Source organism: Saccopteryx leptura, chromosome 2, assembly GCF_036850995.1.
Source record: "Saccopteryx leptura isolate mSacLep1 chromosome 2, mSacLep1_pri_phased_curated, whole genome shotgun sequence".
Lineage (NCBI taxonomy): Eukaryota > Metazoa > Chordata > Mammalia > Chiroptera > Emballonuridae > Saccopteryx > Saccopteryx leptura.
Window position 1 is genome coordinate 222,339,781 of NC_089504.1, and position 27,167 is coordinate 222,366,947.

Sequence of the window (27,167 nt, forward strand, 5' to 3'; positions counted from 1 at the left end):
CCATTACCTTGGCCTCAAGCACTAAGAGCTCAGTACCTGAGCAATGGAGCACCGCCCCCTAGTGGGCTTGCCAGATGGATCTGTCCAGGCGCATGTGGGAGTCTGTCTCTCTGCCTCCCCTCCTCTCATTGAATAAAAAATTAAAGTCATAGAATTGGAAAACAAAATGTGCCCAGACTTAAAACCCTTAACAAAGTTGATTTTCAGAATTTATCACAGAATTCTTAACACACACACCAAAATAAAACTTTCTGTGAAAGCACGTAAAGGATAAACAGGCCGACATGAACAGTGTCCATTATCCTAAACTGAATTCTACAATGGACATGGCTTAGAAGGCTCTAATATATTTAGAAACTAACTTCAAAAAAGTAAATCACCAACCAGATGCTGCTTTTTCAGGCTACTGAGTCAGCATCAATTAAAACCAACCAATTTCATCCCAGTGTGAAGTAACCAGGGATCCAGATCCAAATGCAGCCCCAAGAGCTGTGTCCGAGCCTGAGATCTGCCCTCCTCACTAGATCAAGTGGGAGTTACTGAGCCCCGACACTTCCTCATCTGTAAAACACAAACTACTCTGTCCCCCTCATAAGGTTATTCAGAATCAAATGAGAAATTAATATCAAAGTGCTCTAAGTTCAAGAGCCATACCAATGTTATTAAAAACAGTGACATTTAAGTCATCAGGCAAAAAGCATATTATTTCACATTTGACCCAAAAACAAGTTACTTTTATAAAAGACATAGACATTTTCAGCTTACCTTCAACTGATATCCAACTTTTTCATAGGCTTTGATGAGTCTATTTTTGTGATACATCATTATCCCATAATGATCTTTATTTCTGCAGTTGAATCCAAAAGTAATTCTCACTGCTTTAGTCTTAAATATTAAGGAAAATTCTGAACATACCATTTCAGTCCCTTGAAATCATCCTTTCTATTTTATTATTTGAGTCCAAAAGCACAGAAGGGCAAAGTTAAAGGATGAGACTCAGTATCAGGAGAAAGGGGGAATACACCTGACTAGTATAACTCTATCCAGCATCATAAAAAGGAAAACAAAGGATACTAAATATTTTGGTCGATAAACATCATGTTCAATGTAAGCAAGGCTCTTTGAAACTAGCTGTGTCTTTACTTTCTGTCCACGTAAGATGATCTGCATCCTTGGCTTTAGATACAATATACTGCAGTAAGCCTGTAAAGACACAAAACAATATCTGTTCTTTTGAAATAATTACCTACAAATTTATTCAACACTACTTATGCATCTATTTAAAAAGATACAATCCTACTTCCATAAAAGACCCATAAACTTTTCAATAAAATATACACTATATATACTTTTCACAAAAAATAAACTCAGTATACTAGAGCCATTAAAAAAAGAAATCTCCAGGCCCTGGCCGGTTAGGTCAGCGGTAGAGCGTCGGTCTGGAATGTGGAAGTCCCGGGTTTGATTCCTGGCCAGGACACACAGAAGCGCCCATCTGCTTCACCACCCTTCCCCTTCTCCTATCTCTCTATCTCTCTCTTCCCCTTGCGCAGCCAAGGCTCCATTGGAGCAAAGTTGGCCCAGGCACTGAGGATGGCTCCATGGCCTCCGCCTCAGGTGCTGGAATGGCTCCAGTTACAGCAGAACAACACCTCAGATGGACAGAGCATCGCCCCCTGGTGGGCATGACAGGTGGATCCCAATCAGGCACATACATGAGTCTGACTGCCTCTCCACTTCTAACTTCGGAAAAATACAAAAAAAAAAAAGACAACAGGAAATCTCCAAAGGAAATGAATTGAATAACTCAAGGATAGATGAAAAGTTCAATACAAAAACTAAAATTTGAACTTTTCTTTTTTTCTCCTGACTTCAAAATTAGTGGCATTTTGCCTCTTCTAAAATTCATTGATGATATTTTACAACGCTGTACTTTGCAGAAGACTAAATCCACACTATCCCCTCTGGCTACCTCTAGACCCATCCATACTTGAGCAAGATTTTCTTAACAATTAGGAGATACCTCAGTAACACATTGGTGTATATCAAGTTATAGTAATATTTGCCATTTGAATTGCTAACAAAATTATATGGTAAACTAGTAAATGTCAAATGTATCCTCAGCTTGGGTTATGAAATCACTGCAGCACAAAAATAAAGGGAAAGGTTAGTATGACATATTATAATGACTAAGTAATTTATATCAACATTGCTTGAGATATTAATTTCCTCAATCTCAAAATCAACTATTTCTAACATCAAATTTAAGAAATATTTATCACAAATTATATTAATGTACATTATCTCTAGTCTATACATAACACTGCTTTAGGAAGCAAAGGTGTATTTATTCTAGAGTATTTTACATTAAAAATAGAGAAATTCTGAATTTGGTCACTTTGACTGATTAATCAATATGGACATCATAGGATATACTGATTCTACTATTCCCAATGTAAGTAACATAACCAACACAGTGAAAAAAACTATAAATGCTGTTAGACCTTATGACTTCACAATTAAAAACGGTTTCTAAGCAAATAAAACAACCAGTGTGCTTATGAAAAGTTTAGCAGGTTGGCTCATATCTGAGACACTTTCATTTAGAGATCAATGGCAGCATTTATAACACAAGTGGACAAGATAACTTCCATTATTTCATTATTTTTCTGACTTCCATAGAAGACATGGACACATACCCTCAGGGAATAGTCGCTTTCTGGGGCAATTTGGTCCATCCTCTCTTGTTTTTTGTATCCCTTCTTCCCTGTTGTCTCATCTAAGTCTTCTGGAATTCTGATGTCATATTTATCCTTATCAAAATCAAACTCTGTTGCATTTTTGTACCTGTAAAAACAATTTTTTAAAAGAGTAAAATTTTAAGCAAGATAAGCAAGAAAATACTATTAGTTAACAAAACAAAACACATGTGTTTGGCGCCATGGTAGTGGTGGTGGTAGGGAACAAAAGTGAGAAAAAAAAGATAGAAAAGGCAATCCAGGAAAATGCAAAAACAAACAAACAACTGTATTCACACACATTGCTGATGAGAAGGTCAAATAGTAGAGCCATTCTGAAAAACATTCTGGCAGTTTCCTAAAAAACTAAACATACAATTCCCCTATGACCCATCAATTATACTACTGGTGATTTACTGTAGAAAAATTAAGATTATATTCCCACAAACACCTGTACACAAATGTCTAGAGCAAGGGTTGGGAACCTTTTTGGCTGAGAGAGTCATGAACACCACATATTTTAAAATGTAATTCCGTGAGAGCCATACAACAACCCGTGTACATTACGCATTATCCAATAAAAATTTGGTGTTGTCCCAGAGGACAGCTGTGATTGGGCTCCAGCCACCCGCAACCATGAACATTAGCGGTAGGAAATGAATAGATTGTAATACATAAGAATGTTTTATATTTTTAACGTTATTATTTTTTTATTAAAGATTTGTTTGCAAGCCAGATGCAGCCATCAAAAGAGACACATCTGGCTCGTGAGCCATAGGTTCCTGACCCCTGGTCTAGAGCTTTATTGGCAATAGCCAAAACTGTACACCCAGATGACTTTCAACAGGTACCATGGTTAAACACCCTGGGCTCCATCCACACATGTACTAGTACACAGCAAGAAAAAGGAAGCAAACTACAGCCATATGCACCTGCATGAATCTCATCACCCAATGATCTTTAGAGTCGGATGGGGAGGAATGAGAGGGGAGAAAAAAAGAGAGAGGGAAGAAGAGGGGGTGTAGGAGAGAGAGAAATACCACTTTGCTATTCCACTTATTTATGCATTTACTGGTTGATTATTTTATTCTACGTGCTCTGACCCAGATCAAACCCACAACCTTAGCACATCGATATGACACTAACCAAATCAACCAATACTATGTAACATTCTTGAAATGAAAAAGTTATAGAAATTGAGGCCCTGGCTGGTGGCTCAGTGGGCAGAGCATCAGCCTAGCATATAAATGTCCTCAGGTTTGATTCCTGGACAGAGTACATAGGAGAGATGACCATCTGCTTCTTCTCCCCTCCCTTTCTCCTTTCTCTCCCTCTCCCCCTCTTGCAGCCAGTGGCTCAATTTGCTTGAGCGTGGCCCTGGGTTCTGAGGATCGCTCAGTTGGTCTGAGTGTCAGCCTCAGGCGCTAAAAATAGCTAGGTACTCGAGCATCAGCCCTAGTCGGATTGCTGGGTGGATCCTAGATAGGGCACATGTGGGAGTCTGTCTCACTATTTCCCCTCCTCTCATTTTAAGAAAAAAAATAAAAAAAGAACATGTTAGAGGTTGCCAGGGATTAAGGAAGACTGGATGTGGACATAGAAGGGCAACTTGAGGAATCCTTGTGGTGATAAAAATGTCCTTTATCTTGACTGTATCAATGCCAATACCAACTGTACTACAGTTCTATAGTTTTTTAAGATGTTTCATGGGGGAAACATGAGATCGTTCTATTATTCCTACAACTGCACAAGAATCTATAATTATCTTAAAATTTAAATAAAGAAAACTGGGGGAGGGACAAGAAAGCAAGAAAAAAAGAAAGAAAAAGGGAATACAGGAGAGCAGAAAAGGACAAGAGTTAAAGTATTTTTGGTTTACCATAAGTTGTGCTTTATTCCTATGGTGTAATATGTCTTCTATCTCTCAATATTACATTCATTCTAAATTTTAAAACTTTTATTTGCAAAAGATCTTATTCTCATCACAAAGAAAAGAACTACCAATTTAAGTCTCATCTATATTACTTTTCTCACCAGAGCTAAATCATGCTTAGCTTTAACTAATGAACCAAACGGACAAAAATTTCTCTTTTAACTCATACGAACTTGGACTTGGCTGGGTTTTTATCTCCCCATTTATTTATTCATTCGTCTTGTTTTGAGGACAGGGGTGGGATGACAGAGAAAGAACAGTGTGCAATGGAGACTAAACCTGAGGGCTGAAATTTATAACAACATGAAATTATTTCAGCCCTGGCCGGTTGGCTCAGTGGTAGAGCGTCGGCCTGGCGTGCAGAAGTCCTGGGTTCAATTCCCGGCCAGGGCACATAGGAGAAGCGCCCTTCTGCTTCTCCACCCCTCCCCCTCTCCTTCCTCTCTGTCTCTCTCTTCCCCTCCCACAGCGAGGCTCCATTGGAGCAAAGATGGCCTAGGCGCTGGGGATGGCTCCTTGGCCTCTGCCCCAGGCGCTAGAGTGGCTCTGGTCGCAATAGAGCGACGCCTCGGAGGGGCAGAGCATCGCCCCCTGGTGGGCAGAGCATCGCCTCCTGGTGGGCGTGCCGGGTGGATCCCGGTCAGGCGCATGCGGGAGTCTGTCTGACTGTCTCTCCCAGTTTCCAGCTTCGGAAAAATACACACACACACAAAAAAAGACAAATCATTAACTATGCCAAAACATGAGCCCCTTCCAATGCATCGCTACTCTGTTCAACAACCAATGGATGACTGTAATAATCATTCTGGCACATGCACTTAACTTCCACAATGATCAACATCTAACTGAAATCTGAATTTACCTTCTAAGATTCCAAATGATGATTCTTGTCCCCTTCTTACCCATAATGGCATCCAGTTCTGCTAGTAATTTCTGTTCCGTAGAAAACAGAGAATGGTCCAGAATTGCAGCGAGGCTTGCTTTTGATTCTGCTGAATTAATCACCTGTCGTATATCTTGAGTTAAAGACTTAGACCAACAACGTATTTTCCCCACAATTGCAATATGAAAACCAATTCAAACTTAAACCACAGAAAAACTATTTCTTAAATTATTTTCTAAGTTTTAAAATGGCAGTTTGAGTTCAAATGAACACCCAGAGGATGAAGCCAGGAACAAGTTTATTATTCCTAATTTAATGCTTTCCAATATTTGAAATGTTTTTACACAGAAGATATTTTCCTATAGATATCCTGCTTTTCATGGTAATTAGTGAAATTTTCAAGCCAGATCACAGTCCTATTAGACCACAATGAGACTGCTATAAAGAGGAAGGCAACAAGAAGTTCAACACGACATGCAATCAGCTAATGGTAAGGATTTTCACAGTACAACTCTGCAGAGAATAGGGACAGCGCTTAGATGCAGATGTAGGGGAAGAAATAGGAACAGGAGCTAGAATGGAAGGTGTGATTTAAAAACAAGAGTCTGGAGGAAGGCAAAAGGATAGATGGTCCACATTATTTCTTCAGTTTCTACAGTTTCCGTTTCAAAATCAAAAGGATATGGTGTTTATTGAATGTCACTATTGGGACAACAACATGTTCTGCTTCTATGGTGTCCAAGTAAGTCTGAGACAAGAAGCCCACGCTCATACCTTCTCCATTTTTGGTAAAAACGATTGCATCTTTACCCAAACGCATAGAACCTGACTTGAAACCATTTCCATACAATCCAACTGGAACACGACCATTCATGGTGACTTTGTCACTGAAGCCAAAGCTAAAAAGAAAATGAAAAGATTTTAAAAGTAAACATATAATCATTTTTATTTATTGATTTTTACAGAGAGAAAGGGAGGGAGGGAGATGGAGAGAGAGAAACATCAATTTCTTGTTCCACTTATTTCTGCATTCTTTGGTTGATTCTTGTATGTGTCCCGACAGGGTATAGAACCCACAACCTTGGTGTTAATCGGGATGATGCGCTAATCAACTGAACTATCCAGTTAGTGCTAATCTTTATGTTTTTAACTCAAAAACATATATAAAAAGCCTGCATTTGTATGCTGCCTCATCCTTCCTAGATGATATGCATAGGCAAATAAGCTTTAACCTGCCTTGATGTGTTTTCCCATCTCTGAAATGAAGGAAGCAAGTCTCCCTCATTGGGATTTAAGGGCACACATACTACCCAGGAGCCGGTTGCCTGGCACACCCTGGATAAACGGCAGCATTACTGTCCGGGTCCCTGGGGCCCTGAAACAGCACCCCACGCAATCTCTTCTTGTAAGTGGGAATGCTTTCCTTGCTCTCAGCAAGCCTGCCGTAGTCTGAGGGTTGGTTGCCTTGACTTTTCGGCAGCGTAAGGAGTTTATGAGGAACAGTAGAAAGGCCTCTGCTAACAAATTCTCCCTCTACCCTGTACCTGTGCTAAGCATCTTAGTTTCCATTTCAGGCACATTTGGCTTCATATGACATCCTGTATTGTGACTCTTGGGCCCAAAACCTTAGGACTATTTTATGCTGCTTCCTCATCCTCTGAATCCTTTTAAAATTAACCTCTCACCCCACCAAAAGCGGTACACTTTATTGGAAATACTGGTTAAAACTAATTTACATGAAAGTAAAAATAATGTATTCAATATACTACAACTCTAGAAAGGAAGAGTGGAATTTTAGGTAAGCCAGACATGGGGGGAGAGATGAGAGGAATGGTAGAGACTGCTGATACACTAACAGTGGAAATGATGGCAAACTTTAAAGCAGTGGTTGGCAAACTCATTAGTCAACAGAGCCAAATATCAACAGTACAACAACGATTGAAATTTCTTTTGCGAGCCAAATTTTTTAAACTTAAACTATATAGGTAGGTACATTCCTTATCAAGATAGCGCCCGCACGTGATATTTTGAGGAAGAGCCACACTCAAGGGGCCAAAGAGCCGCATGTGGCTCACGAGCCGTAGTTTGCTGCCCACTGACTTAGAGAATAGAGTGCACTGTGGGTACCATATTTCACATTTAAAAAACAAGAACTTTGGACAATAAATGTAACACATAAAACCGGGAAGCAGGGAAAAGCATGACTAGGTGTGACACTTTACATACCTGAGCATTTTATGTAACTTGTCTGGCGTCATACCATTGCCATTATCAGTGAATGTCAAACATATCTGGTTATCTATCACTGTTTTGTCAATCCATATCTGTTTAGCATTCACATCAGGATCATATGCATTATCTGAGAAACAAGTTTTGAGAGATTTTGAGTTTGCATTTTTTTAAAAAGCAATTAGTTCAGAACAATCCTTTAATAAGCAACAGAATAACATTTTAAGGACATTTAAAATACTAAAATATTAAGAACACCTGAGATTTGAAAACATGAAACTTAAAAGATAGTACCCTATTATATTATATATCACTCACTATTACAGAATTAACTCTTTCCAAAACTCTGCTGTCATTATACACAGAACAAATACTGGTCCTCACTATACCGAAAAAGTGTAAAGCAGGAGGAATCACTGCACTACAGAGATGTTGGAGAAAAGAAGGTCTTCTGCCCCAAAAGCCAGCCCAGCGATCACAGGAAAGCCAGGAACCGAGTGTCAGCAGGCACTCCGGTTGCTGCTGCACAAACAAGAGAGCAGCGTCATTCTCTGCTAAGCTGCGTACACAGAGAGAGGAAGGTTTACCTTCTATAGTGTTTTTCAAATTGTGGCCCTTATCAAATTTTTTTAATTTTTATTTACTAATTTTAGAAAGAGAGGAAGGGAGAGGGGGAGAGAGAGAGAGAGAGAGAGAGAGAGAGAGAGACCAACAGAAACACTGAACTGTTCCTGCATGTGCTCTGACCGGTGATAGAATCAGCAACCTCTGCACATTGGGACTACACTCTAACCAACCAAGCTATCCGGCCAGGGCACAATTGTTAGAGAAAAACCAGAGGCCCAAAATGGTGTTCCTCATGCTAAAAGCCCATATTTTAATATGTGACCTAACTGCAGTTTTAACCTCTCCCCAAAATGTTATCTTAGTTAACCTTGACCAGTCTGGAGTTTTCTGGTCAAGAACCAGTAAGGTCATCTGTGACATGACCTTCTCCATCCCCCACCCAGAAAGAACAGACAAGGCAACCTAAAGGATTACAAAAACCTTTTTCCTCCCCCCCAAGGATGCTCCCAAAATAATCCTTTATTTTCTTTCACTAACAGCTCCCTTGTTCCACTGGGCTTCCTATAAAGTCCTTCCATTCTGTATCACGCCCCCACTGGCCCATCTAGTTGCTAGAGGGGATGCTGCCCCCCATTCATGAATTGCTTCGTAACAATTAGAGCTCCAAAGTTACTTGGTTGAATTTTGTTTTTGTTTTAACACGGTCTAAGCAAATTTATGGTGGCTTTTATACTTCTACGTTCTCTGTACATCTCTCATTTAACACCCTAGTTTAGCAACCTCGTTTCAGAATAAGTGTGAAGGGAATACATCAAAGGAAAAGGGGAAAAACTCAACAGTAGCAGTAATACAATCAACTTGTAACCAAAAATACTTCGTGAAGTATATTTTAAAGTATTTATTATAATACAAGTAACAGTTCTCAAACTATCGTTTCATAGGCTGCCTACAATTAAAATCAAATAATCGGGCCCTGGCCGGTTGGCTCAGTAGTAGAGCATCGGCCTGGCGTGCAGAAGTCCCAGGTTCGATTCCCGGCCAGGGCACACAGGAGAAGCGTCCATCTGCTTCTCCACCCCTCCCCCTCTCCTTCCTCTCTGTCTCTCTCTTCCCCTCCTGCAGCGAGGCTCCATTGGAGCAAAGATGGCCTGGGCGCTGGGGATGGCTCCTTGGCCTCTGCCCCAGGCGCTAGAGTGGCTCTGGTCGCAACAGAGCGACGCCCAGGAGGGGCAGAGCATCGCCCCCTGGTGGGCGTGCCGGGTGGGTCCCGGTCGGGCGCATGCGGGAGTCTGTCTGACTGTCTCTCCCCATTTCCAGCTTCGGAAAAATAAATTAAAAAAAAAAAAAATCAAATAATCTTTTTTAAATCAACCACTTCAGGAAAGACGCTGTTTCATTAAAAACTTAAATCTGATACACCACCCAGAGCACCACGATTTTCAGCTGCTCTACCTGGAAGCTAGAGAACCACTGTGTGAATGAATGATCTCAGGCTAAGGAGATTCTCCGGGCTCCAATGCCACAGCATGTCCACTCAGGGGTTTTAAAAAAACACCTGAATAGCGGCTACAAGACTATGAATAATCTAACTATATCAAGCAAAAAAGAAACTCAAAAACGGCTTCCTTCTTTTTTTTTTTAATTATTATTTATTGATTTTAGCAAGAGAGGAAGGGAGAGAGACAGGAACATCAATACGTTCCTGTATGTGCCCTGACCGGGGATTGAACCAGCAATTGCTGTGCTTTGGGACGATGCTCTAAGTTCCAGGGGTCTCCAAACTTTTTACACAGGGGGCCAGTTCACTGTCCCTCAGAGCATTGGAGGCTGCCAAATACAGTGGTCCTCTCACTTACCAACAATGAAAGAGGTGCCCCTTCCAGAAGTGCAGTGGGGGCTGGATAAATGGCCTCAGGGGGCCGCATGTGGCCGGCTGTAGTTTGGGGACGCCTGCTAACCCACCCAAGCTCTGACTAGGGCAAAAAGTGGCTTCCTTTTTAAGACAGTCCCTTCCTTGATAAAGAATCTATATCTAAAAATATCTTATTATGTTTCTCAAATATAGCCTTAAGCTAAAAGAAAATTCAAGTGCATAAATCTTCCCAAGGAAAAAAAACCATGACCTCATAATGTAAATCTGCACAACCTTGCCTCTTTCTTCATGTTTATTAAGGCATTATTAAAAGACAATCCTATGCCTCGATCATTTTATCTACTGGAGGAAACAAGATTACCACAAATCAAACATAACTTTAATCCTCCTACTAACTACTAACAACAGAAAAAATGAATCCATTCTATGTTTTACATACTTCCCAACTATTATAAAACATAATTCTCATTTTCTAGAGTAGATCTATTTCTTTTCTAATCAGAATAAAAATACTTTCAACATAAATGCTTTATGAATGTAGCGAATTAAAATACTGTCAGTAGTATAGGAAAGGTTAAACAGTAATTAATTTGACTAACTTGATATTCATTTTGAATAGCTGTTATGCTAGATAACCTTTATACTTAATGCTATCAATCAAGATACATTTGGTTTTTTTTAAAATAAAAACATATTTACATAATATTTTCCAACAAAAACTTTTTCAAAATTTCAACTGCAAGCAATAGTTACATATGAAATGTCAATTTTACATACCTATTAATTCAGCAACTGCACTGAATGGCCAAGTGTGACTAGTAGAATTTGTGTGTAAAAACTTCGGGCAAAGCTGAAACAAACCAATGATTTACGTAAATTAACTCAGGTCTTACTTTTTTTCTTTTTTAAGTGAGCGGAGGGGAAATAGAGACAGATTCCCACATGCATCCCGACAGGGATCTACCTGGCCACCCCCATCTGGGGCCAATGCTCAAATCAACTGAGCTATCCTCAGCACCTGAGGCCAACGCTTGGATCGCCCCAGCTATCCTCAGCGCCCCAGGCCAAGGCCTGAACCAATCAAGCCAATGGCTGTGAGAGAGTAAGAGAAGAGAGAAGGGGAAGAGAGGGAGGAAGAGAAGCAAATGGTCACTTTTCATGTGTTCTCTGACTAGGGATCAAATCAGTGACATCTGCACGCCAAGCCAATGCTCCATCTACTGAACCAACCAGCCAGGGCCAGGTCTTGCTTTTAAAAACAGAAACCAGGGAGAGAAAAAGTCTGAGAGATCCTAAATTAAAATACAGTGGGCAGGAGAGAGAAAGTAACCAGTCAATAGCTGCGGACCAACTAGCAAAACTGCACACATTCCTGGCTATATGTTGAAGCTTTGAATCAACTTCTGTCATGACCACCAGACTCCACAGCATCCTGCTAACGCATGAACTTTCAGGACTGTTTCCCAAAACCAATCAAAAGTAGTACGCATCTCTTCCTCATTAGCTGTGCAATGATCCTAGGACTGCCCCCACTTCACCTTTTCACCCCACCCCCTTATCTGTAGCCAGTGTAATCTGTTTCACAACTCACATCTGTATAAAAGTGCCCATCATCTCCAGGACTGGACACATGTTTGTCTTTTCCACTAGCAGTGCTGGTGGTTCAGACTTCATGCCCCAGGATCTGGCCTTTTCTGGCTACCATTTGGCTCAATAAACCTTTTTTGCACAAAAGTTTTCAGCCATAAAAGCTTTTTTTTTGTTTAATAAAACCAATATAATTTTCTGTCCTTGCTTTAAACAACACAGAGACCGAGTAAAAAATAACCTAGCTGCTTCTTTCAGGATATACCTGGAAAATATAACATAAGATAAGGCTATTACTCAAGTAAGTAGTTTAGTCATCAAGACCTTCTTCAAAACCTTTGCCTCCCTATACCCACTAATCCAAAGCCATGACATCACAAATTGCCCAATCCCAAAGTTATCAACCTTGCAAGACCTACCTCAAAACTACCCAGCCAAGGTCCTAAAATCCTATACACATCATTTCCTAATCTCCCTACTGTGAGATACAACTAAAATTGTCAAGTGGGTGTTTTCCACTTAGTACATTAGGCTTATTAAACTTAGCTTTGCTTATTAATCAAGAGGCTTTTCTAGTGATCTACTGAAGAGTCATCATAGTTGAACTCATGGCAGTAGAGTAATACCATGTTTCCCCATGTATAAGATGCACCCTTTTTCAAAAAATTTGAGATAAGTAAAAATTAAATAAATAAATAAATGGCAAAAGTAAATAAAATAAATAACCCATAGATCAAACAAAATCCAAAAGTAAATTAGAAAATATTTCTAACTAAATAAAAATGGATAAACAGGAAAAAAAATTGGGGGTCTAAAAACTGGGTGTCTTACACAGTGGTTATAGATTTTTATTTTATTTTTTTTGTATTTTTCTGAAGTTGGAAACGGGGAGGCAGTCAGACTGACTCCCGCATGCGCCTGACTGGAATCCACCCGGCATGCCCACCAGGGGGCAATGCTCTGCCCATCTGGGGCGTCGCTCTGTTGCAACCAGAGCCATTCTAGCGCCTGAAGCAGAGGCCATAGAGCCATCCTCAGCGCCTGGGCAAACTTTGCTCCAATGGAGCCTTGGCTGCAGGAGGGGAAGAGAGAGACAGAGAGGAAGGAGAGGGGGAGGGGTGGAGAAGCAGATGGGTGCTTCTCCTGTGTGCCCTGGCCAGGAATCAAACCCACGACTCCTGCACACCAGGCCGACGCTCTACCACTGAGCCAGCCGGCCAGGGCTGGTTATAGATTTTTTTTTTTACTTGCATTTCCAGCTTTTTTGGGCTTGTTTTTGTGCTCATTGTTGCCATTTTTTTTACTTGCATTTCCCACTTTTTCATGCTTGCTGTCTTTTTTTCAAATTTCAGGCCCCAAAATTAAGGTGTATCTTATTCATGGGGAAATATAGTATATATATCCATAAACCATTTAAACAACGCCAAATAGTTCAAATGCAACAAAACTTAATTTTTCAAGGATCTTATGTTTGATTTAATTCACATGAATCCAGTATGGAGAAATATGCCAGTCAACCTCATGGTAAATATCAAGCGTATAAAAATATACAAATGGTTTTAAAAGGCTGAGGCTTGAATATTTCCACATGCAGAGAATTTCCATGCAATCAGAACTTTACAGATTATCTCATATTTAAGTGGAAAAAAAGAAAGGTGCTTCAAGTGTTTTCTGTGAAGAGCCCTAGAAATGTAATTAGACTTCAAATCAGCCACATTTGTAGTGCTCAGCTGCAGCCACAAGGTGTCAGAAAGAGGTCACTTTTCCTCTGTGCACACTTGACTTTAGATCAGTGGTCCCCAACCTTTTTTGGGCCACGGACTGGTTTAATGTCAGAAAATATTTTCATGGACCAGCCTTTAGGGTGGGATGGATAAATGTATCACGTGACCAAGACAAGCGTCAAGAGTGAGTCTTAGACAGATGTAACAGAGGGAATCTGGTAATTTTTTAAAAATAAAACATCATTCAGACTTAAATATAAATAAAACAGAAATAATGTAAGTTATTTATTCTTTCTCTGCGGATCAGTACCAAATGGCCCACGGACTGGTACCAGTCTGCAGCCCGGGGGTTGGGGACCACTGCTTTAGATAATCCCCAAGAACTAGTTCACCATTAGGCTGAAGTACACGTGTGAGAAAAGGTATTCCCACTGGAGTATATGTAATTACGATTTCTAGTGGCATATATTTATGTAATGTAGAATATAAGTACTATAGTTCAGACTTCCCAAAACACACATCAAAAAGAGTAATGAAAATCGATGCACAGATTTTTATCTTGAACAAGGAGCCTCTCCTCTAATTAATCTGCCTGAGACTGTGCCAGGAGTCATAGTTCCTCTCCTTGCACAATCAATATTCTATCATTTTTTTTTAAATAGCATATTGCTCAACCTTTCTATATCTTAGTATGGGTGTAAAACTTCTAGCTTCAAAAGAAGAACATGATTCATCAATCACCACACAACCTTTGTGTTTCTGTCGCTATTTTATTCATTCCCGCCAGGTGTGAAAACTGGAGTCAGAAGTATGGTATTTGGGTCTACGATGCAGTACTTTGATTTTAGATGTATGGCAAAGTGTGATGGTAGAAATGTTAATTTTCTTTTCTTTTAAAATTCTTTATTTATTGATTTTAGAGAGAGGGGGAAGAGAGGAAAGAGAGAGGAAAAAGAGAGCCTGACCTGTGGTGGCAGAGTGGATAAAGCGACCTGGAATGCTGAGGTCGTTGGTTCGAAACCCTGGGCTTGCCTGGTCAAGGCACATATGGGAGTTGCTGCTTCCTGTCCCCCCCCCCTTCTTTCTCTCTACTCTCTCTAAAATAAATAAATAAAATCTTAAAAAAAAAAAAAGAGAGATCTATTTGTTTCACTTATTTATGCATTCATTGGTTGATTCCTAGCAAGATCAGGATGACACTCGAACCAACTAAGCTACCCAGCCAGGGCAGGAAAGTCAGTTTCTATTTAATAACTTCATCATATTCACCAGCTCCAAACTGACAAGATACAGATACAAACTCATCTATTTATTTATTTATTTATTTATTTATTTATTTATTTATTTATGACAGAGAGAGACAGAGACAAAGAGAGGGACAGACAGACTGGAAGGGAGAGAGATGAGAAGCATCAACTCTTTGTTGCGGCACCTTAGTTGTTCATTGATTGAGTTCTCATATGTGCCTTGACGGGGGGGGGGGGGGGGGGTTACAGCAGACCAAGTGACCCCTTGCTTGAGCCAGGGACCTTGGGTTCAGGTTGGTGAGCCTTGCTCAAACCAGATGAGCCCATACTCAAGCTGGCGACCTCAGGGTTTCGAACCTGGGACCCTGTGTCCCAGTCCGATGCTCTATCCACTGAGCCACCACCAGGTCAAGCCAAACTGTTCTTGAGTAAGTCTCAGGAGAGCAAAGAAAAAAAGGTGTCAGTGAGAAACAATGAAAGCAAACAGTGGCGTTTTGGATGTTCACACATAAGCAATTATTTTCAACTATTCTATATATTAATCTCTAGAACATGTCATTAACTGGAAAGAAAACCACTCGAACAGCTGAAGCAGCAGTGTAACACACACACACATGCAGACCATGGTGTGTGGAATGTATTAAGTGTGTGATCCTGGGCAACAAACTTAACCTCTGTGCCTCAAGTTTTGTCATCTGTAAAACTGAGGATAACAGTATCAGTATACAAGGTTGTTAAGAGAATTAAATGACTTAATATTTGTATATGCTTAGAATACCTGGAACATAAGAGCATTGTAAGTGTGTGTGTGTGTGTGTGTTTTTTAAAGTATTCCTTTTAGAGCACAACTAAGCTCATAAAAATAAAAATAAGTAAAGCCCTCAAGAGTCTCAAGTAGCCTGACCAGGCGGTGGCGCAGTGGATAGAGCGTCAGACTGCGATGTGGAAGGCCCAGGTTCGAGACCCCGAGGTCGCCAGCTTAAGTGCGGGCTCATATGGTTTGAGCAAAGCTCACCAGCTTGGACCCAAGGTCGCTGGCTCAAGCAAGGGGTTACTCAGTCTGCTGAAGGCCTGCAGTCTAGGCACATATGAGAAAGCAATCAATGCAACTAGGTGTTGAAACGAAAAACTGATGATTGATGCTTCTCATCTCTCTCCGTTCCTGTCTGTCCCTATCTATCCCTCTCTCTGACTCTCTGTCTCTGAAAAAAAAATATATATATATTTTTTAAAAAGAGTCTCAAGTAAAGGAATAAGAAAAATAAGATTTGAAAATGGGGATGCACTGGGGGTTAGAGTGTTTAATGGAAGACAAAGGCTTTGGGGTTAATGGAGACTCTGGGACAGATGTGCTGAAGAGAAGCACACACTGAGCCTCCCACCTTCAGTGAAGAGGGGGAAGGAGTGAATCTGCCCAATGTGAAGCTTGTCTGCTTCAGTCTGGACTCTAGGTAAAAAAAGGAAAAAGTATAGCCTGAGATTCTGCAAAGAGAGGCAAGCTTCCCCTTGGGTTAAGCGTTTCAAATTCTATAACCCATAGATTCACTGTGGAGACAGATACTGCCTCAAGCAGACAGCATAGGATTCTTCCAGATTGTTATTTGAGGAATATTTGAGTATACCACCTAAAATAACATTTAAGGAAAACTCCACCAGGAGAAAATGTTGCAGACAAGACAGCACTGTTAGACACCCACCCCAAACATTGGGTAAAAGACATTATCACCCTCTAAAATAAGTATTCCTTTAAATCACTAGACATTTAGATAGTGATTTCCAAAAAAAGGCGTGTGAGCACGCACACACACATAAATGAGATGCTATGAAGACCACACAAATGTTTTTAAAAAATATATAGTCACAAATTTTAAATAATTTAAGAATAACTTTTAAAACACAAAAGCTTGGATACATGGCAAATGTTTATCTCTGCTCTGTCTTGAATCTGTTCTCTAATGATAGAAAAAATGGCATACACTCTGAAGAACAAAAAGAGTCAATGGATAACAGTAGACAGTAGTTTGGAAACTGAAATTTTTCACTTATTTAATAATCTGGAAGTGAAAAATCTGACGCCTAGCGGAAATAAGAAACCCAACAAGAAGCAAGCCAGGAACCTTAGAAGAACCCCAGAAAGCCTTACAAATTAGACTTGGGTGCCTTTGGAAAACAAGACAGGTTGAAAGTCTTTACAAAAATCAGTTCAAGCCCTGGCCAGTTAGCTCAGTCAGTTAAGAGCGTCGTCCTGAAACAACAAGGTTGTGGGTTCAATACCCACAACCAGTCAGGGCGCACACAGGAAGCAACCAAAAAATGCACACCTGAGTGGAACAACAAATGCTTCCCTTCCCCTTTCCTTTCTCTCCCTTCCTCTGTCTCTCTAAAAATCAATAAAAGTTAAGGCCTGGCTGGATAGCTCCAGAGCATCCTTCTGGAGCACAGAGGTTGCCAGTTCAATTCACCAGTCAGGGCATATACAGGAACAGATTGATGTTTCTATCTCTCTCTCTCTCAAAAAAAAAAAAAAAGAATCAGTTCAGATTCCCTGAGATCCTTCTTTCACCCTAAGTAACCCTGCAACTACCCAGGCAACCTCTGACAAGACTGGAAGTGTGTTTTCTGGAGAAATTGATGATGGCAGGGTCAGGCACAACTCAAAAGAGATATTAAGAGCAACAAATAGCCCAGATATAAACCTTCCCATATATAAGGCCCCAAATGATTTTTCCTAACCAGTGTAATAATGACCATTAAATGGGGGGAAAGAAAATCTTTACAACATATATAGCTGGGCAAGCTGAATATCCATATGCAAAAAAAAAAAAAAAAAAAATGAAGCTGGACCCTTACCTCACACCATATACACAAGTTAACTCAAAATGGATCAAAGACCTCAATGTCAGAGCTGAAACTATAAAACACAGGAGTAGGTCAAGTTTCATCACACTGGATTTGGACATTTTCTTGGATATAACACTAAAAGCACAGGAGAGAAGTGAAAAAAATCAATAAATAGGACTATCAAACTTAAAAACATCTGTACACCAAAGGACAAGTGAACAGTGAAAAAGCAAGCTAAAGAATGGGAGGAAATACCTGCAAGTCAAGTATCTATTAAAGAATTAAAATCCAGAATATATAAAGAACTATCACTCAACAACAACAAAAAACTAATAACCCAACTTAAAAAACAAAGCACTTCAGGCCCTGGCCACTTGGCTCAGCAGTAGAGCATCGGTCTGGCATGGAGAAGTCCCGGGTTCTATTCACGGCCAGGGCACACAGAAGCGCCCATCTGCTTCTCACCCTCCCCCCTCTCCTTCCTCTCTGTCTCTCTCTTCCCCTCCTGCAGCCAAGGCTCCATTGGAGTAAAGTTGGCCCACGCTCAGAAGGCAGCTCCATGGCCTCCACCTCAGGCACCAGAATGGCTCTAACTGCAACTGAGCAATGGCCCAGATGATCAGAGCATTGCCCCCTGGTGGGCATGCCGGGTGGATCCTGGTCAGGCACATGCAGGAGTCTGTCTCTCTGCCTCCCTGCTTCTCACTTCAGAAAAATTTTTAAATAAATAAATAAATAATAAATAAATAGCACTTGAATAGCTCTTTCTATAGTGATGGTATACAAATAGTCCCTAAGCACATGAAAAGATGTTCACACCATACTAATCACCAAGGAAACGCAAACTGAAATCACAATGAGATAGCCAATGGCTATTATCAAAGAGTTAAAAAATAAATCCACTTCACAAACACAATAACAAAACCAGAAAATAAGAAGTGTAAGAAAAGACACGGAGAAACTGGAACTCTTGTCTATTCTTGCAACATAAAACACTACAGCCACTATGGGAGTTCCTCAAAAAATTAAATCTAGAATTACCATATAACCCAGCAATCCCAGTTTTGAGAATATACTAAAGAGTACTGAAAGCAGGGATTTAAACAGATATTTGCATACCCATGTTAAGAACAGCATTATTCACAACAGCCAAAAGGTGGAAGCAACCCAACTGTGCATGGATGAATTAACAGGAAAACAAAATGTAGTATATTTACACAATGGAATATTATTTGCCCTTAAAAAGGAAATTCAGACACAGGCTGCCACATAGATGAAACCTGAAGACATGTCAAATAAAATAAGTCATTCACAAAAAGACAAATATATACTTATTTTATGGTCTAACACTTCCACTCTTTAGTATTTGCAGATATTGACACAGAGTGCCCCCCACAAAAGAGTTGCTCTTTCCTATCTGATCACCTAACACAGAATCCCGAGGACTAGTTCTACACAGGAATGAACATCTTTCAGTCAGCTGTTGGTGTCTCACTTGGAAATGTAAGCAGAAGGCTAATCATCTCCAGACATCAGAAATCAAAACAATACACACTAAAAGAACAAATAGCCTGACTAGTGGTGGTACAGCAGACAGTGTTGACCTGGGACACTAACGTCCCAGGTTCAAAACCTCAAGGTCACCAGCTTGAGCATAGGCTCATCCAGTTTTAGCTCAGGCTCACCAGCTCGAGTGCGGGGTCCTTGGACTGAGCATGGGATGGACATGATCCCATGGCCAATGGCTTGAGCCCAAGGTCATTTGCTTGAGCAAGGCGTTACTGCCTTGGCTTGAGTTCTCTGGGCAAGGCACCTACGAGAAAACAATCAATGAACAACTAAAGTGACACAACTATGAGCTGATGCTTCTCATCTCTCTCTCTTCCTGTCTCTCTCACTTGCTCTCAAAAAACAAACACACATACAAACGAGAAACATAAAGAGGCAATGTAGAATAAAAAAAAACTTCAAAAATACTATGACTAATATGACTAGCAATTAGAACAAATATTTTGTCCTGGGAGATTTTTTCTTTTCTTCTTTTTTTTAATTTAGAAATTAAATTTGATGGGGTGACAGTGATCAATAAGAGTACACAGGTTTCAGGTAAACATCTCGATAGCATACGAATTCTTGATTGTGTTGTGAGACCATCACCCAAAGTCAAATCACTTTCTGTCACTGTATATTTGTCCCTCTTTACTCCTCTCCCCACCCACCCCCCGTAACTACCAGTACTTCACTATTATCTATTTATATAAGTCTCAGTTTTATAGGGGAGATTTTTTTTTAATTTTTTTTTATTTTTTATTTATTCATTTTAGAGAGGAGAGAGAGAGAGGAGAGACAGAAAGAGAGAAGGGAGGGAGGAGCTGGAAGCATCAACTCCCATATGTGCCTTGACCAGGCAAGCCCAGGTTTTGAACCGGTGACCTCAGCATTTCCAGGTCGACGCTTTATCCACTGCGCCACCACAGGTCAGGCTATAGGGGAGATTTTTAAAAACTTCATTTTAGAGAGTGGAAATGAAAGAGAAGAAAGAGAGAGACCAACTTATTGTTCCACTTATTTATGCATTCATTGGTTGATTCTTGTATGTGCCCTGACCACAAATCAAACCTGCAACCTTGGACTATCAGGATGATGCTTTAATCAACTGAGTTACCCAGACAGGGCTGTCCCAGAAGATTTTAAGAAGACATTGAAAAAATAAGATAGTGTTTATAATAATGAAATACACAGTGAGAGAGGTAGGGGGGATCAAATGGAAGAAGTTTCCCAGAAAAGAAAAAGCAATTAGAAGGGGCCCTGTCCAGCCGGCTCAGTGGTAGAGCATTGGCCCAGCATGTGGAAGTCCTGGGTTCGATTTCCTGGCCAGGGCACACAGGAGAAGTGCCCATCTGCTTCTTCACCCTTCCCCCTCTCCTTCCTCTCTATCTCTCTCTTCCCCTACCACATCCAAGGCTCCATTGGAGCAAAGCTGGTCTGGGTGCTGAGAATGGCTCCACGGCCTCCGCCTCAGGCACTAGAATGGCTCCAGTTGCAACGGAGCAACACTCCAGATGGGCAGAGCATTGCTCCCTAGTGGGCATGCCGGGTGGATCCTGGTCAGGTGCTTGCAGGAGTCTGTCTGTTGTAGTAATATAATGTTATAGTAATTAAATATATAGAAATATAAAAAACAAAAATATGGAAGATATATACAAGTAATTAAAATATAATATTAAAAATAAATATTAAAATTAAATAAAGTTATGCCATTGGGATAGGAATTAATATAGTGGGTACAGATGTGATAAACAGACTCTGACTTTCAAGCAGTGCCCAGTTAGTATATGTATGAAGTTATCCATAGATAAGAAGTGGCTTGGTGTCATAACTCTGTAATGTGATAAACAGACTCTGACTTTCGAGCAGGGCCCAGTTAGTATGTGTGTGAAGTTATACATAGATAAGAAGTGGCTCAGGCCTGACCAGGTGGTGGCGCAGTGGATAGAGCGTCAGACTGAGATGATGCCAAGGACCCAGGATCGAGATCCCAAAGTCGCCAGCTTGAGCGCAGGCTCATCTGGTTTGAGCAAAAGCTCACCAGCTTGGATCCAAGGTCGCTAGCTCGAGCAAGGGGTTACTCAATCTGCTGAAGGCCTGCCTGCGGTCAAGGCACATATGAGAAAGCAATCAATGAACAACTAAGGTGTAGCAATATGCAACAAAAAACTAATGATTGGCCTGACCTGTGGTGGCGCAGTGGATAAAGCTTCGACATGGAAATGCTGAAGTCGCCGGTTCGAAACCCTGGGCTTGCCTGGTCAAGGCATGTATGGGAGTTGATGCTTCCAGCTCCTCCCCCCATCTCTCTCTCTCTGTCTCTCCCCCCCACCCCGTCTCTCCCTCTCCGCTCTAAAATGAATAAATAAAAAAATAAAAATTTTTTTTAAAAAACCTAATAATTGATGCTTCTCATCTCTCCGTTCCTGCCTGTCTGTCCCTGTCTATCCCTCTGACTCTCTCTCTGCCTCTGTAAAAAAATAAATAAATAAAACTAACTTAAAAAAAAAAGAAGTGGCTCAGTGTCATAACTTTGTAAGTTAATGTAAATAAGAACATCTTAAAAAGTGGTTTGATGTAAACATTTCAGTAGATTAGCATAGAGGGGGTTCCCTTCGAGGAACTCCCAAAAAGGTGGTTTGAGGTGATAATCCTGTAGATTGACACCTGTTAGAAGGTGTTGGCCAGAAAAGGTACTAAAGCTGAGGGGCCTCCTGCTGCGGTAGTCGCCCAGACTCCAACATGAACGTGAACTGTCTCCACGCCGCTCTGAGCTCTGACCAAAGACAGCTGAGAGGAGCACACCGACGGGGACCCCTTAAGCTGTACCCAGGCACAGCAAAAGGATTTGTGAGTAATAAACTGCCTGTGTGATTCTTGCAACTAACTTGTGTGTCAGTCGTGTCTTTGGTGGCAGTTAGTGTGGGCACTGATAAGTAGAATCCTCATAGCCGCCTCAAGAGTAGTCTCGAAGAGGCTGCCAGCCCTGCTGATAAGCAGGAGTGTCCCACTGCACGGGAAAGTCGAATCAGGGACGCCTGATCGACATAGAGCTTGGGCTCTACTGGGATACTGTCTCTCTACCACCCTGCTTTCTCCAGAAAAATACAAAAAAAAAGTGCAATTAGATAGGAAACAAAAGAGAACAGAAATACAGAGGGAAAAATCTGGTAATTAAATGAGAAAATTTTCCAGATTTAAGGACTTAAGTTTCCAGCCTATGTGCCCAAGGCAATGCACAGGACTCTATTAAACAATAACACATGTCGTTAAAACTCTAAGACAAATCATTTCTAATCCAGAATTACCCAGCCAAATTATATGTAAAGAGCAAGCAATGGTACCAAAAGATCTTTTTCCAAGTAAAGGCATAAAATTTTTTTCTTCCTATGTACTCTGTTCTTATAAAGCTACATCTGTTTTTGGAAGAATGGATGGCTCAACCACCACCAGTAACAAAATAGCAGTATTTCCTGGTTGCTTACAGCATGCACATGTCCTTTATAGGTATTTGCTCATTCAATATTTAAAACAACCCTCTGAGGTGTGTAAGACTATTTCCCCCATACTTCAGATTGAACACTCGGGCACAAGTGGTTTGATTTAAGTAAGCTGCCCAGGGTCACATATCCAGGCAGGCGGTTCCACTGTGCTCACCAAAGGAGAAAAACTCAAAAGAGAAATATGTGAGATGGAGACACAACAAAAAGGGGAAGGAAATATCCAGAAAAATGATAAAGGGAAGTTCCCAAATCACAACTGAACCAACAAAACTGACAAAATATTGGGTATGCTTGAACATATTTGGAAAAGAGTTTCCAGGTCTCTGAAAGTATGAATGAAAAAGTAAGCAAACATGTAAACAAAATACAAATCAATGATTAACTGCAGGGAAAACAAAAAGCTGTACAGCAAACTAAACAGAATCACAGTTCTGCTGATTCATTCGTGAATAGTAGTAAAATTGGTAAGTCACAGAATAATTCAACCAAAAATGAGATATATAAGCACTGGAGAAAGATAGGAGGAGGTGAAAAGTGTGTGTATGTGTGTGCTAAGTCCACAGCAGGATTGCTGGAAAACATCAAAATGCTGTCAGCATTTTACTTAGAAATATGGAGGCAAAAAATAAATATTAAAAAAAAAATTTTTTTTAAGTAAATATTTAAGTTTTTGTCACTCCACATTCCATTCTGGGATCTCCCAAACCTACTGATTTTTTTAAAATTTGTATATATTACGGTTCCCGGTTTGTGTTTTATGGCTTTTGACAAATGCATAAACTCATTAATTCCTAGACCCTCTCAATGTAAGTATTTGAGAGCTATACATAGACAAATGAGCATGGCTAAATTCCAATGAAACTTCTGTATGAAAACTATAATAAAATGTCTATTTCATACAACCTTCATATGTCACTAAATATTCTTTGATTCTTTTGGTAACCATTTAAGAATCTAATCATTCTTAGTTCATGGGCCATACAAAAACAGGTGGCAGGCTGGATCTGGCCCATGAGCTGCAGTTTGCCAATTCCTGTCCTACAGCAAAAAGACTGATAGTGCGGTAGTGAGCTAGTGCAGAAACTGCAGATGGGAGATTTTGGTCAGCGAGGTTCCAAACAGTCCCTACCGCCCACAAAAGATTTAGCACATGGGCAACTAACTGCTTCACGACTAGCTAACAATAAAGGTCTCTTAAGACTGGTTTGACCCTTATCTAGGCTTTATTTTTTCCTCAATCTTGAAGAGCCAGAGACAGAAACATGGGAGGGGGAAGGGGAAGAAGGGAGAAGAGAATCTAAGTGCAGACAGGGGGAAAACCAGCTCACTTCTTTCTCCATCACAGGTTTCTTGGCCAGAATTTGGCCCAATCTGGGAAAAGGGTGAGGGGACAATGAACTGAGACAGATTTTAAACTACATGAGGTCAGACTTGACTATACCTGAGGCTAATTGGAAAGCATCAGAATCTGCCCAGACTCACCCATGTGTGGGGATGAACAACCAGCAAACAATGTTTAAAGCCAGTAATAAGAAAGAATAGTTGCTCTCTACATTCAAACTACAGTACTAAATGCTGTCTCATACAATAAACCAGTTATGTAACCACAGGACCTTTATTCAGAACAGGTAAAGGACGCTTGGTAAGATTCCCCCCATCCCCACCCCGCCGCCGCCAAGAAAAAGGAAACAGAAAAACCGGCAAAGGATGAGTATTTTTGAAAACCACCAAAATGACAAAAAGAGTGAATAGGAAAAACTTTCTATTTCACAAGCAGTCAAGCAAATGCAGAGTAAACCCAGGTGCCATTTCACACTCATCGGGAATAAAGTCCGACAACACCAGGTGATGGGAAGAAACTGGCTGAATGAATGAAAGGGGCAGGGCAATGCAGCATTTCAAAAGTAATAGTCTTCACCGCGCGGGTGTCCAATGGACAGAGGCTGGAGTGGCCATCCTTCGGCCAGAGTCAACATTCTCGGTAGAGGTGGTCGATTTTTGCATAACACACATCAACTTTTTTTTTTTTTTTTTTTTTTTTGATGAGCAGGAAGAGAAACCACGCCCACGTTTTAAGATGTGAAATTTTCATTCGTATTGTGTGGCCGCTTCCTATGACTTAAGAGTCAACCAATACTGAAAGCTTTCCAAGAACCCAAAACAGACGCGGCGAAGAGGCCAGAGGGGAAACCGGAGAGCTCAGTGACCTAGTGGTTCGGCCCGAGGGCTCCACTCGAAGGAAGAGGCAGGAATTTCAACGAGTCAGAAAGACTAGCCCGGGCTCGCTGGGCCGGTGCAGCTGCCAGGAGGTCAAGGCCGCCGGCATTGCTGGCCGCTCCCTGCCTCTCCCTTCCCCCCGAGAGTGCCCGCCGGCCCGCAGGCAGAGAAGGGTCAGAGGCCCCGCGGTCCGAGGCTGCGGCTACCGAGGCCTCGCCGGCAGACCACGGCTGCCAAACAGCCTGGACGCAGCCAGGAGGAGGGGCCGCGGGCCCGGCCCGCCCCGCAGCCTCGGACGTAGAATAGAAACCTAACGCGGAGGAAACGGGACGCAGCCGGGCCTGGCCCTGCTCTGCCCTGCCCGACGCCGAGCCGCTCCGCTGACGGGACCGAGACGGCTGCCCCCTCCCGCGACCCCAACGCGGCCCCGGCCGCTCGACCGACTAGTCACCACCGCCCACTGCCGGCCCCCCTCGCTTGCCCGCCTGCCCGCCCTCCTGGGACACGACCGCTCCACCCCTCGCGGCTGCTCACCGCGCTGAGGCGGATCCCGCAGGGTGGCTGCGTCGCCATCTTGAGCGAGCTACAAAGCCAGGACCGGCCTCCGCAGCAACCCGACCGGGAAGCTGGCAGCGGGTGCTGCCGCGGGCCCTGAGGGGGGTACGCCCATTTCCGGGGCGGGCCGCACGTCCGCTCCGCCTACTCACTTCCGCCTCCAGGCGCAGTCAGGGTGGGTGGGTGTGTAGGGCTGGCAGGTAGGCAGAGCCGGAGATCTGGGCGGGTGGCGGGGCGCGGCGAGTTCCGAGGAGTTTTCGCCCTAACCCGATCCTGCGGCTTGAAGGTCTCCAGTTTGAAGCCTGGCGCGGTGTGTGCTGGTTTCCCAGAAGGATGCACCCGAAGCGCCTGATCTGGCCAGGCGTGAATCGAACTGAGAAAAGCCATTCCGTACCCACCCGTGTCGACGTGATGTGAAAGCTTATTCACGAAGTGAAAAATTTGTACTTTCTGGGTTCACCCTGACAGTTACTGTTTTTTATCCTGATCGAGTCCATTTCTGCATGCGTTTGTATCGAGGTCTTTGGCCCTGGCTGAGTAGGATATAGAAATTAAGTAAGTCAAGAGCTGTCGTTCACTACACATAAAGATTGAAAAGGTTTTTACTATCTGTTGTGTTTTATGACTGTAAAACTGACGTTTTCTTTGTAAAACAAACAAACAAAAAAACCTCAAATAATATAGAAACATAAAACCAAGTTTATCCCCAGTGCCTTCGCCAGAATATATAAACAATTTGGTGTACATTACTCCAGACTTACTGTACATTAAATATTATTTACAATATGGGACTAGACCTTACAGATTCTTCTGCAATTTATGTTTTCATTTTTTCCAATTACTTAGACTTGAGGCTTGTAAGTGGTCAAAACATTTCTGAATTAATGAATAAATACATGAGTGAGGAAATGCTAAACAAAAACGTGTGTGCTGTTGCCACCTTGGCCCCTGAGCATTGGGTAAGTGACGATCTGAATCACCTAAATAAGAGTGCTGGTTAATTCTGTGTGAGATGCTCTGGCCTCGGTAATTGCCTCCAGCTTTAAGATTGTGAACCAGGATAGTGAGAAGCCAGGGAAATTCCCTGGAAAATGGAAGGAAGGAACTGAGAAAGATAGCTGATTCCAACTGGCCTCATCCGGCACCCTGACTCACCTGCCCCCTTCTCCCTTGCATGACCACGCCCCTAAGCATTAAGCCCTCAGGACAATGAGGTTCTGATCAAAATCAAATAATGCTAGGAACAAAGCCTTGGGTCTGCTGACCACAGAAACAGTTTTGGTCAAACTAGAGATAACATCTAGGCCTCAGTTGTGTTTCTGCTCCAGGCCCAGAAAAGTGACAAAGCCAGATAAAGGGAGGATATAGCTGACCTCAGAACCAGATGCAATGACTAACGGCCCCATTTTGTAGTGCTGACCATTCAGTGGAGACCAAGACCCTAACCCTATACACACATTTTGATGAATCATCATACTAAAGGACATATCTGGAAAGCTGACAACTATTCTATTGAGATTCTCAATAGAGTCTACTGAGACCGCCACTAAAAGTTCTGCCCTTAGACAATGTTGGGCAAATAAGTTTAATGTGATTTTTACGGTCACTTTTATTGTTAAAGATGGTGCTGCCCACGTGGATGGCTGTCGCCTAGGTGATATTAATTACCTTCCTGCTTGGGAAAGAGCTTGGTTATGCTAATGTGTGCTGGAGGAGGGGTTT

At 41.7% G+C, this 27,167-nt stretch overlaps 1 protein-coding gene across 2 annotated transcripts in view; it reads right to left on the reverse strand.

The window, feature by feature from the left end:
• The window catches only part of MORC3 (MORC family CW-type zinc finger 3), a 56,205-nt gene extending 30,671 nt beyond the window's left edge, over nt 1–25,534 (reverse strand). Inside the window, exons 1-8 of one of the 2 annotated variants that reach the window (XM_066370242.1) lie at nt 25,425–25,534; nt 11,001–11,073; nt 7,781–7,913; nt 6,239–6,453; nt 5,534–5,681; nt 2,700–2,847; nt 1,075–1,203; nt 766–885 (exon numbers count right to left, since the gene is read on the reverse strand). In XM_066370242.1, the coding sequence (XP_066226339.1) occupies nt 766–885; nt 1,075–1,203; nt 2,700–2,847; nt 5,534–5,681; nt 6,239–6,453; nt 7,781–7,913; nt 11,001–11,073; nt 25,425–25,463 (1,005 nt within the window). In that variant the 5' untranslated portion in view covers nt 25,464–25,534. The remainder of the gene's footprint in view (nt 1–765; nt 886–1,074; nt 1,204–2,699; nt 2,848–5,533; nt 5,682–6,238; nt 6,454–7,780; nt 7,914–11,000; nt 11,074–25,424) is intronic. The other variant, XM_066370243.1, reaches the window with a different exon arrangement.
• Between the last annotated feature and the right edge of the window lie 1,633 nt (nt 25,535–27,167).